General features: G+C 46.7%; 1 protein-coding gene across 3 annotated transcripts in view; it reads left to right on the top strand.

Moving 5' to 3' along the window:
* LOC137793873 (activin receptor type-2A-like) overlaps positions 1–10,256 on the top strand; it is a 33,452-nt gene extending 23,196 nt beyond the window's left edge. For all 3 annotated transcript variants that reach the window (XM_068590280.1, XM_068590281.1, XM_068590279.1), the window contains 7 exons: positions 2,424–2,567; positions 3,034–3,177; positions 5,195–5,340; positions 5,456–5,570; positions 6,111–6,249; positions 6,345–6,475; positions 6,671–10,256. In XM_068590280.1, coding sequence (XP_068446381.1) covers positions 2,424–2,567; positions 3,034–3,177; positions 5,195–5,340; positions 5,456–5,570; positions 6,111–6,249; positions 6,345–6,475; positions 6,671–6,865 — 1,014 coding nt within the window. In that variant the 3' untranslated portion in view covers positions 6,866–10,256. The remainder of the gene's footprint in view (positions 1–2,423; positions 2,568–3,033; positions 3,178–5,194; positions 5,341–5,455; positions 5,571–6,110; positions 6,250–6,344; positions 6,476–6,670) is intronic.
* The last annotated feature ends 2,586 nt before the right edge of the window (positions 10,257–12,842 follow it).

Raw genomic sequence — 12,842 nt, 5'->3', positions numbered from 1 at the left:
ATTAGAACTTGCATTGTGCTCTTTTGTCCAACTCGAGCGCGCCCGAGGCCTTTCTGAGATATTTTTTTTCCCTCGCGCGCATCGCGGTCGCATATTTCACCGAGCACAATGCATGCTGGGGAATTTGTCTCGGAGATATTTGTGCGGACGCTCCGATGGCTGTGGAGACAGAACATAGAAGACACAAACTTCTTAACCTCAACGACACTTTCATCACCAAGGACATTTGGGTACATCTTATGGCCATAATTAATTCTGCAGCTTCCTACCAACCTGCGTCTGTCATACTCATAATAAAGTACAATAGATGTGCTTGAATTTGTTGCGTTTTCTGCAGAATTACATTTATAAAAAAAAAGAACGAATCGTGACCAGAATTGGAAATGCTTTAATTACCAAGTGCAGGAACGTACAGGAAATTGTTTGGAGATGCAGAAAAAATTATTAAATTTCTGCAAAACACTGAGCCGTGCTTGCGTTAGATAACATCAGAATCTCCTCCACAAAATCACGATCAGAGTACTAATCACTGCCGACCCAACGATCAATAAATGTACTGACGGCTCGGTGACGCTTGATAGCTTAATGGTACGGGGAACCACATCCTGTCATATCTAATAGCTCTTGGGTTCTAAATAATCTATTCATTTCCCTCATTGTTTGTGTTTGTGGCTGATAATGTTGGTAATCACATTGGGCTTCTAGACTTGAGCTGATTGGGGGGGAAAATGTTGGAAAAAGGCCGAAAATATCCCCAGATTTCATATATTAGGACTCTGAAATGCAATCGGGAAGGCAGAAAGTGAACAAAATGAGTATTGTGATAGTTTTACTGTTACTGGACTTCCTTGCTGCTCAACGACTTCTATCCTCACACAGCGTCTCGTGAATCTGCAGCTGCTACCATGTGTGCAACCTCCACTCAGTAACAGATTAGACTGCATCCCAGAGGAGCCGTTAGCTCGTCCCCGGAGCGAATAGCACCATAAGTTAGCCGTTAGATGTTCACAAGTCAAAGAATGCATGATTGTTTAAGTTATTGCGTCATCAGAGGCAGCCCACGATACTACTTCTGCATTTGTCTGAGCCTTTTTTTTTTGTTTTTTTGTTCGTCGAGTGTGAACTCAAAGCCACAAAGTTCAGCGAACATTTTCACATGGATAAAAATCAAAACCCATAAATGTGACTCGGGTGATGTACAGTTTGCTCCTGTTGCCACAATAATCCTGTCAGGACAGGCGCTTAAAAAGACGTGTGTATGCCTTTAAGAAAGGGTGAGTGCCAAAACCCCGGCAGTAATGTACCTTTTTTATATTTTTACACATCCCTCGCAGCCAAAAGAGGCGCATTATGTGTATTTAATCTGGTCCCTCGTATCGCCGGCGAACCTTTTCACCCAAAAAGAAAGCGTTTTATGGGGCCTGCCGAGCGCTTTTGAGACGTTATTGTGGGGCTGGAATGGATCCTGAGGGCCTCGGGGTCTTGAAACTTGCTCCGGCTTATCAAGCGGCTTGTAAGCCTTCAGTTCAAGTAAAAACATGAACATCGGCGCGTTGCAGGGGGAACGCTTTTCCCTTTTTTTTACTCCCCTCCTCTCTCTCCAGCGATACGGAGGCATAGCCGAGATTTCTACAGAAGCGTATCTGGTTTCATCAAAGGCCATCAGTCATGTGCTCGTCTTTCTCCTCTCTACCTTTTATCCTTTTGGAAATGTGACTCCCTCGCCGCATGCTTCTTTTCACCCTTCCCCCCCTCTCTCGCTCTCTCTCTCTACATATCCCCATTCGCCCTCTGTCCTTCCCCGTGAAGTCACATGTGAAAGTGATCGGCTTAATCCCGATCACCAGCTGTGTTTAACCCACTTTAGACTTGGAACACTTGGCTTCCTCCGCGTTCACTTTTGTTTATTCGGGATTAGCATGACCGCACGGCGCTCGCTCTTTAATCACCCGGACGCTCATGTTAAAGGTTGAGCGCGACGTGCTGCTCCTGTTCCCCCCCCAAACCCGAGCGAACGCAGCCTCCGGGGGTTTAATTAATTTAAAATGAATGGATCCAAACCCTTCCCGCTATTTAATGTGCCGCGTGGTAATAACGCTGAAGCAGACGCTGCAAAGTGCTTTCACAACCACAAGAAGCAAACAACGCAGCCAGAATGTAAATAAAGCAAACAACTAAATAAACAACGAGGCTCCACAACGTAAAGAATAAAGAAAAGAGAAAGTTCCAGAAGAGGATGGTGTGAATGTAAAGCAAGAGAAGAGAATGAAGAATAACGCTGTCTCTACTTTTCTTTCCCCTATTTTCTCTCTCTCTCTCTCTCTTTCTCTCTCTCTCTCTCTCTCTCTCTCTCTCTCTCTCTCTCTCTCTCTCTCTCTCTCTCTCTCTCTCTCTCTCTCCCCCTCCCTCCCTCCCTTCCTCAGGACCCCGGACCCTCCCCCCCGTCCCCCATCTTGGGGCACAAGCCCCTGCAGCTGATAGAGATGAAGGCCAGAGGTCGCTTCGGCTGCGTGTGGAAAGCTCAGCTGCTGAACGACTTTGTGGCCGTGAAGATCTTCCCCATCCAGGTGAGGCGCTGGAGATGTTTACTTCCTTCCTGTGATGAGTGCGCTGCCTAAAATAACACTCTCATTATGTCTCATCAGTTCAGATCTATTTGATTCTTTTGTTCAAGGTTTATGGACCTTTTTTTAAAGTCTTAGCTTCCTATGACGAGTTCACAACTGAATATTTACCAGCGTTTCATAACGAGACTTACTCGTATTTTCCCGCAGGGTGCAGAAGGAGAAGATAGATGGATGGATTAGATGGATATTGTTGATGGGAAGAAGCATAAAGGAGTTTTCCTCTCACGCTAATAATTACGTAATGCATATATAAATATATGACTATTGCAGAGGCGGTAGATTCTATCTTTCACCTCCAGACACCACAGACATGGCGGACACTAGAGCCCGATCCTTCTGATCGGACGTCTCAGTGACATAAGTAACGTCTGCTCTTTCTCTCGCTCTCTCTCTCGCTCTCGTCCAGGACAAACTGTCGTGGCAGAACGAGTACGAGATCTTCTGCGTGAGTGGCATGAAGCACGACAACATCCTCCACTTCATTGGTGCGGAGAAGAGGAACAACAACCTGGACCTGGAGCTGTGGCTCATCACCGCCTACCACGAAAAGGTACGCAGTCCCGGGGCGCTAGCTTTCATGCTACTGACTCACGTCCCTGTTTTATAAGGAGCGGTGCAGGTTGGAGCTGAGCGGAGACGTTTAACAAGCAGAACATCAAATGTTATATTATGCAGTTTAATAGCCTCTTTTTCTAATGTGGAGCCACTATTTTGACGACTTTAAATGCCATAAATTTACAAAATCTGCTTTCCATTACACCTAAAAAGATCACGAGAGCTTTTCCACCGACAGAAAAGTACAAAATCTGGTTTCAAAGCGACTTCTAGACTTGGTTTAAACCCGACGAGCTAAGCTACGCTAGCTTTAAGTGTTGTTGCAACAAAGCCGTTAGTGCTACATCCTTGCAACCAAAAATAATTCAACTGAAACTAAGACTGAAATGAACGAGTCCAAATCAGGACTCTGGTTTCACACAAGGTTATTTGTGAAATCCAGACACATTAGCGTCATAAGAAACAACACAAACGCGCCACAGGAGACGTCTGGCGGCTGGAACAACCCACCGAACAACCCAGCTGCTTGTGTTTTATCGGCCGCTAATAAAGTTGTAAACACTGGAAAAAAGGGGGAAACATGCTTTGTATCGCTAATCCATAATTACAATACACTTCACGCTGTCCTCGTTCCCCTTTTATAAGCCGTGTTTATCCAGAGGAGGTGGATTTGAGCTCTGTTGGCCCCGTGGCGCTCCAGTCTGTGCAGCGCTCGCTCGCCACTTTAAGTGCTTCTGTGTTTTGATGGTCGTTACCGACGAAGTGGAGAGCGACGCTTCGCTCGCTCGAGTCGTCCCGGCCAGGAACTCAAAGAGGCCGTCCCCGTGTGAATTAAGGTTGAAAAATTAAAGGTTGTGGGTGCAGCGGCGGGGCTTTAACCCACAATGCACCTCTCGGGTGAGCCACTTAACCCCGCGGCCGTATGCTAGTGCTCCTCTGACTCGGAGAAGCTCTCGGAGTAGAAACGGCATTGAAAGGAAGAGTTTTACATGAGTTTCAGGAAAAGGTCACATGGCTTCGTGCATTGCCAAGCATGCACTGTAATTATTGTCAGAGCAGATGCATAACTTAAACTCCAACCTACGAAGAAGAAAAAAAAACCTGTGTCCTTCCTGCCAGCTTTTTGAGAGCAGGTGTCAGAATGTTGGCCACGCCAGTCCTGGCTGAACCTTCGCTTGTGCAGCAACACAGCTGGAGCCGTGATTGCAGAGTTCAGTCTCCTTGACAGCTGATTTATGCCTTGATGTTTGCTGCGTCGAGGCAGTTTCGTGCGTTGAGGTTTGCAGTATCTGGAGCGTGCAGGGGCTTGCTCGAAAGGATGCAGGCCCCCTTCCGAAAAACTCCCTGTAATTAAAACCTTTTCACATCGTGGACAATGTGTACTTAATCATAGCTGCGAGGGCTGTTTCCTTTCTCTTTAACAAGGTGACAGGACTTACAGATACTGAATAAACCCAGGTGTAAACACACAAAGCAGCTGTCCAGAAACACACTACAGATTAGAGTGATTTACCGTCTGTTGGAGCTGCCTGCCCCCTGGTGGCCACTCCGGCTACTACATCTGTCTTTGGCCTTGCCGGAAGTGACCTTGTCTCATATTGACACACATTATGTAAGAGCAAAGACGTGGAAAGGATAAGGAACGTCTTGTCTCGGAGCCAAATCTCCAATTATGTGTCAATATTTAATATAAATGTGAGCAGTATCTAAAACATACTACTTATCTCTGCAAGTAAAATAGTGTAATAACTGTGTGTGTGCTGATGAAGAAACAGGAGCGCTTATCAGAGCGCCCATTATTCCCCGACAACAATAAATGAGCTTTACGTTGGCTCGCTGACAGAGGAGATCAAAGGACGTCGCTGTGGTATTAAGAGGACGCTCGGGAGGCCGTGAATATCGTTTATCACCCTCCGTTGGATTATTAAAGTCCAGAAATCAAAAGCGAATGCTTAAATACGTTGAATAAACACCTGAACTGGCTCCTCTGTCTCATCCCCGTGCTTCTCCAGGGCTCGATGACGGACTACCTGAAGGCCAACGTGGTGTCGTGGGCCGAGCTCTGCCACATCACCCAGACGGCGGCCCGCGGCCTGGCCTACCTCCACGAGGACATCCCGGGACACAAGGACGGGCACAAGCCCTCCATCGCTCACAGGTCTCTCTCGGCCTCGATGTCTTTAATGGCTTTCATACAAACGTCTGCATCGCATCGACTCGGCCGCAGGTGTTCTCCGCTCACTGAGTGTGTGTTTTCTTTTCTCATCTCTCAGGGACATTAAGAGTAAGAATGTGCTGCTGAAGAGTAACCTGACCGCCTGCATAGCGGACTTCGGCCTGGCCCTGGTGTTCGAGGCGGGGAAATCGGCGGGAGACACACACGGACAGGTACGGCTCCCAGGCGAGGTTGAAATGTTGAACTCGTCAACATCCTCACCAGGTCTACCCGGCTTTTTTCAAGCTGGAAGCTTGCAAATCCACAAACGAATGAAAGCGTTGTTTTTTTATTAATATTGTGAAATACCTCACGGCTCCTATAGGGGGCGGCGTGGGTCATGAATCTGAATACGGGGCCTTAAAGGCTCATAAAGTGTTTGGTTAATTCTTTTAAACATCTGGAGCTGGTGACACATGTAACTGTGTGTCATTACAGGAAAAGTCCTGTAAATGTGTTTTATTCATGTGTTCAAAGAGCAGGCATGCATACAGACATCTATATAAATGTTTATTCTGTTAATCAAACTATTGTCTCTCATTCATTTGTGTCATTTAAGGTTTACTGTATGCTTTGAATCCTCATTATTAGTTTCAATACCACATTTCATTACTTTTTACCGTTTACACACAGATTTCACAACATGTTTTTTCATGGACATTTGGTTTAAAGTCATGGATCTAAATCTAATCGACACCGTCCCCCCCCTCCAGGTAGGGACGCGGCGCTACATGGCTCCTGAAGTCCTGGAGGGCGCCATCAACTTCCAGCGCGACTCCTTCCTGCGCATCGACATGTACGCCTTCGGCCTCCTCCTCTGGGAGCTCGCTGCGCGATGCACCGCCGCCGACGGTGAGGGCCTGACGCGTGTGTGTGTGTGTGTGTGTGCGCGCGTGTGTGTGTGTGTGTGTTTCGCGCCGTCTTTAACTCTCGTGTGTCTCCCACAGGCCCCGTGGACGAGTACATGCTCCCGTTCGAGGAGGAGGTGGGCCTGCATCCGTCTCTGGATGACATGCAGGACGTCGTCGTTCACAAGAAGCTGAGGCCCGTTCTGAGAGACTGCTGGCAGAAACACGCCGTGAGACCCTTTTGTTGTCTGAATATCTTAATGAAGGCACCGGGGATGTCTTCACCTTCCTGTTGTGTTAGCTTTCTGTTCCCGTCTATTGTGTTAGCTTTCTGTTAGCACCTCTAGTGTTAGCTTTAACGGGTCGGTGCCGACCCTAACACAGAGGAAGGTTAACTATAGTTATTATATATCTTTCTCTCTCAGGGTCTGGCCATGCTCTGCGAGACCATCGAGGACTGCTGGGACCACGAGGCGGAGGCGCGCCTGTCCGCCGGCTGCGTGGAGGAGCGCGTCGGCCAAATGCAGCGCCTGGCGCCCGCCGTCGGCCTCGAGGAGATCGTCACCGTCGTCACGATGGTGACCAACGTGGACCTCCAGCCCAAAGAGTCCAGCTTGTGATGCGCACGCCAGCGGGGGAAACGCGGGATCGAGCGGCCGGCCCTGGTTGGTTGGCGTTGTAGGTTTTTTTCGTTCTCTCTTTCCATTTTTCCGTTTTTTAGTCTCCCCCCCCCCCTTTTTTTTTTGGGTTCCTCTAAGTGCGGGCCGCTACTCGCAGGTTCAGGAAAGCCGCCGGCGCCCGCCTCACCGCAACGCCCGGCATCCATTTTGATATGCGTGCCGGAGGATTTTAAACACTTAAAACGGTCGAAAAAACTTTGAACGATTCGGGAGAACACGCCGACGTTTAACGGACACTTTTACCATGTATTGTTTTATACACACACACACACACACAAATACACACACACACACACTGGAGGGCGACCTGTTCTGCCCGGTTTTCTACAGAGAGAGGAGATCTGGCAGAGGAATTTCACAGAACTCTCGCTGCATTTTAGTGTAAAACAAACAACGAAAAAAAAAGAAAAGTGGAGGAAAAAAAAAAAAAAAAGACGAGCCCCCGGCTCTCGATACATTTGCTGTTTTCTCGTGTGCGTTTTTTCTGAAGAAACGACTATCGTTCTGCCAATAAGCAACGGCTTCTGAATGTTTATAGTGTAATGCTGCTGTACATAGTGTATTATGGACCCAGACTACTTGGTAATCAAGCTTATTTTAACGGGGGGAGGGAGGGGGGGTCCATTTTCAAGCATTACGACGATGAAAAAACCATAAACCTCCTTCAACCAGGTATACCTCAGTTCAGATGGACACAGTTTAAATTAGTCCCTCTCCCCGGTCAGTCATAGCTCACCTTCCACCACCTCGGCTCTTCGCGACCCCCTGCCGTCAGCCGGGGCTCATGGGTAATGTAGTCAGCAGAGCCTCTGTACACGTGGCCATACACACCTTTTACGCTCCCCCGATCCCAATCTCAAGTTTTGATTTGTGACTGAATATGAACTTTCTCCTCTTTTTGTTTATTTCTTTTCTCTTTGACATTTTTCTTCTGATGATTTTAAAGGAAAAAAAAGAATACCCCCACGATGAAGTTGTTGTTTAAAGTGATTTTTGGGGGGGGGGTTTGCCGTGTCAACTCTCAACGGAGTAATAATATCTATCGCTGACGAGTCCCATTCGGGCCCGTGAGATCTGGATATACAGAATATGTATTTATATCTCTCTGGATTAGCGCTGGGTACCGACGACTGATGCCTTTTTTTGATATTTAGCATCACTTCCTTCACAACCGCCGTACTCTCGGTGGTCCGATTCCCATCCGTAGAGGGAGATGTGCTTGTCTTAGGAGCGGCGTCATCGGTACCCAGCTCCCATCTGGATTCATACCTGTATTTAGCTGAGCCAGCTTGCTTTTGATTTGATTGCACACACACACAAACACACACACATCTCCTTTTTGTCTTTTTTTATTACTATCAGGAGTTTCTGCTCTCTTTTGATACACCTCAGGAAACTTTGCTACTCACCACCTACTCGCATCCTCTTCCTCCTCACCCGTCTCGGACTGGAGTACCTCCTCTCTCGCTGATACTTACGCCTCTCTCCTCCCTCTTCCTCCTCTCTCTGTCTCTCTCTCAACTCATCTCGACGTGTAACATTTAGCCGTGCTGTCGCGATCAAAAACGGATCAAATTTAACGGGTGAATCATACCGGTCCAATCGTGTACACACATGATTTTAAAACAGATAAACTGTCACTGAGGTGTGTTTTTGTTTGGCGACGGCACGGCTAACGTTAGCTAGCCGAGCCGAGGCCGCTCTCCTCCATCCTGGTGCCATTTCTACGTTTCCGTATGAGTTCCTCTTGTAGATGTCAGGCAAAACGGATGTATCTGTCGCTGTTGTGAAAAGCGGTGACGTGTTTTTTTTTTTTTTGGAGTCTTTATTTCTTCTGAGGGACATATAACACTGGTGCCGGCAGACCTGCAGTCTCTCCTCAAGCTTTTGGGACGGTTTCTCAAGACGCAGTTTAAAATGAAGCGTTTGAAAATCTAATGGTGCGTTAAGAAACTTTCTTTCTGCCAAACCATTTTACATTCAGGGCAATTTCTCATCCTGCTTTCTTTGTACCAAACATTGCTTTTGAAGCCAGTAAAGTAAATCAATGGTCATCAATGTTGCCCAAATATTCCGGTATTCACCGTATTTATTCCCAATTTTCTGGAACATTTAACTACTTAACTAAAGCCATTTTCCACCAAACAACCAGGAACTATAAGAGCTGAAAAACCACCCACAGAATCTGCTAAAGTTCCCGATCCCGATTTAGGTAAACGAGGAGGTGAAGTGGCGTTCAGGTTTGAGACGTTATCTCAGTCCACGATAAGACTATTGCAACAACACAGCAAACCTGAAGGAAGTCAAAGCCATCTTCTTATTTACTCACTGTAGCACAAGTACAATATTCGCATCAATATCGCTTCCCTTTGCGCCGCTGTTCCTCAGTAACAGCCATCGCGTGCGGTCCTCACGAAGCTGAAGCTGCACCGTCTTTACTGCAAACCCTTCAATAAGCACTACCTCACTCGCAGGGACTTCTTTGCAGTAGAAGGGGGCGAAAGCACCAACATCACGGGTAGAAAACAGACTCAAAGTCCGTCAAGAGGTTCCAATTTGCAGGATTATTTCCGGGAGTAGACTCTCGTTTTCTCCCCATAAGTTTGAGACGACAACGACTCATCATTTTTTTTAAACATTTTAACATTAACCTTTTCCATAACCGTACGAGACAGACGCTGACCGGCACGAACCGAAAGGAAACACACAAGTATTACGACCCAAGAGTGTAAAACTTACCAGTATTTGAGCAGCCAAGTGGATTCTAACGCCCGCCTCTAAGTGTCGGTTGGTTACCAGCCAAAACTCATCAGCCACAGCGTGCCAGCTTCCGACTGGCAGCCTCCCAGTCCTGTAGGTGGCCTCCCAGTCCTGTAGGTGGCCTCCCAGTCCTGTAGGTGGCCTCCCAGTCCTGTAGGTGGCCTCCCAGTCCTGTAGGTGGCCTCCCAGTCCTGTAGGTGGCCTCCCAGTCTTGTAGGTAGTCGCGTCAAACAGCTGGAGTTTAAACGGCGCTTGAGAAACCGACCCAAACCAACAAATACCATTCAGGGATTCAGTACTATGCTTTTCTAAGTTCTAGCAAGTTATATGCAACCAGTGCCGCAAATTTCCCCTACACTTCTGTAGGACCAGCTGCAGGAGTGACTTTCAATACACAGACTCACAAATAACTTGTAGCATTTTAATTTCTTTTCTTTCTTTTTTTATCCGTTACCTTGCATATTGATGTGTTGTATTTATTTTTTAATTTACAGGCCTGAGGTTTTGGGTTATCATAACTCAGGTGCGACTCTGAATAAAGTTGTAAGAGTTGGCACGATTTACGGTTGTTGTGCGGGGGGGGGGGGGGGGGGGGATTCAGTTGTTATTCAGGAAATACTCATTGATTCAAAAAGAAAAGATATAAACTGTAACGTGCTTCTTTCTATTCAGTCTATGGACAAACGACCGAGAATGAATGTTCTTCAGACTCCTGGACTCCAGTATTGTGTACTTTGGTGGATTGAGCCCCGTGTACCTCCAGAGGGCTTCGGGTTCGGCTGGTTTCGTGTGATTGTGCCCCGTCGCGGTGGAAACCGGTAAAGCCGACGCACTCTGAGACCCGTTCATACAACTCCTGCTGTACGGTGAACCAGCAGGCCGACCGTGCAACCACAAAGAAAGGAACCGTCAAGGCTACCAAAACAACAAGAGTACAATCTTCTGGCCTCAAATCTCGCCTCGATTTTGAAGCCCTCGCTCTTTAAGAAGCATATCAGTTTATCCGAGATAACTTCTCCGCCCCCCACCAGGTGTTGACTACCATCGCTCATCTATTCCAACTCAGCCGTGGTCATCTAAAGTGTCTGGACGGGTTTCCTCAGCGTGCGGGCTCTACGGGTTTCTATCTCGACTTCCTGTCGCCCAGCACCTCACATTGCTGTGCATATTAACTACCAGTGGAACATTTGTGTCTTGTTGCCCCCACTATTTTAAGCAGTCTAGGATCTGTACAGATATGAGAACATAAATACCTGTATCAACCATATACTCTGAGCTGAATCTTTATAAGTGCGTGTTGAACTTCAGTGTTTCCTCTACATTCATTTCTACTTTTCTTGTGTTTCGCCTCGGCAGCGGGGCTCGGTCCGTAAAACGTTGTCCTTCACAGTGACTTTAAGTCGAGCTTCGTGTTAGCTGAAAGCTAGAAGCTCATTGGAGTACTAACCCTTTTGTAAGTCATCCAAGAAAGCACTTACGGGTTCCTCGGCCAAAAGATAGAACTAACGTTTAACCCGTGGCGTTCCTCAAGGTACCCACTCGGGTCCTCTGCAATTTGAAGAATCCCCAAAGCTCTTAAACGGCAACCGCCTGCTACAGGTGTCTCAATCCAGCATCTCGATTTTAGAGGAAACATTGAACTCCAGTGACCTCGTCTCGGGCAGCAGGATAAGTTTGGGTTGCCAGGCCTGAAATTACGACAACAAAACAAACAACCACCCTACAACACTGCGAGCGCTTTTGACCCCCACATTTCTCAATGCTCTGGAGTTGCAGCGCTGGTCCAGGGTCTGCCAACGCGGCCCGTCGTGGTAATGACGCTCGCTGGGTTTCTGCTTTTCAAGGCTGGAAGTAACCGAGAAATCTGATTTTTTTTTTTTTCTTCTTTTTTTTTAGTCGCACAAAAAGTCTCAAATGATGAAAATGTTCTTTTTGTTGTTGTCTATACTCCTGATACATGTGACTGTTTTATTTTGCTGACTAGAAGATGTGAAAATGGAACAACTTGTCTGGAATTTCAAACTGGAAAATAGTTGTGGCAGTAGTTGTTCTTGAGAGAGTGGGTTCTCCCCCTGACCTTTGACCTCCCAGTGGAGGATCAGAGAAAAGTATTATAGCAGAATGAACCCTTCAGAAACCCTGGAAGCCTTACCACAGAGACCACGAAACAGATCCCAGACCAGCGCTGTGACTCGGCCACGGTTTTTATCAGCTGAAGTGATCCACGTGATGTAAATAAATGTGTTTTTAGATTGTGAGTCCTGATGTTTTCCTTTTTTACACCGACTGAAAACACGTCGTTCAATCCTCCTCATTTAGTCGACAGCTTACAAGTTAGAATAGTTCATATTGTTATTTATTTAAAACTTCTGATAGAAGATGCATTTGCTTTTGACCTTTTTCAGAACGTGGGAGGTTGTGAGTTTGAATCTCAAGAGGCTAATCTTGTTTTAAGGTGCGTTCACCACACTTGATGTCAAATACAAGGCTAGTCTAAGTGATTCTACACACCCAGTGATCTCTATAGAGTACTGCTATATTTGCAGTCTCTCAAACAGAAGGTCTTGTGTTTGATTCCCAGATGACAGTTTGTTTAACTTTGTATTTCACGGTCGCTCTTGTTTCACTGGTTCAATGTCATTCACTAATGAGCTACATGGGGACTTTAGCACAGTGGTATCAGTGTTGACCTACAACCACAAGGTCGCATGTTCAATACCCAGCTGAGTGGTTGTGAGTTCAACCCTCATGACCTTCCTTTCACTTTTTGGGATATTTTAAAGTATCACTATTTCACTGTTTGCAGTATTTTTGTTACAAAGACTTCATGGGCGGCTGGAGCTCAGGGGGATGAGAAGTCATCCCCCTGAGCTGGCGACCACAAGGTCGCCGGCTCGATCTCCAGTTCACACGTCCAAGTGTCTCTGAGCACGACACTCAACCCGTCGCTGCGCCCCGCAGAGCAGCCAACTGCTCCCTAATCAAGGAGGGGTCAAAATGCAGAGAAGAATTTCCCCAAGGGGATTAATAAAAGTGCTCGTTTCTTTTTTTTTCGACATGCTATAGCATGACTTTTTTTTCCACAGAGCTATCATATCTAGCTCTATAGACATAGACAGATAGATCTGTTATAGAAAAATATAGATCTAGATATGAT

This window comes from Clinocottus analis, unplaced genomic scaffold, assembly GCF_023055335.1.
Source record: "Clinocottus analis isolate CAN_PGR_092001 unplaced genomic scaffold, fCliAna1.0.p SCAF_24, whole genome shotgun sequence".
In the NCBI taxonomy this organism is placed as follows: domain Eukaryota; kingdom Metazoa; phylum Chordata; class Actinopteri; order Perciformes; family Cottidae; genus Clinocottus; species Clinocottus analis.
This window is presented reverse-complemented; position numbering and strand designations above follow the sequence as displayed.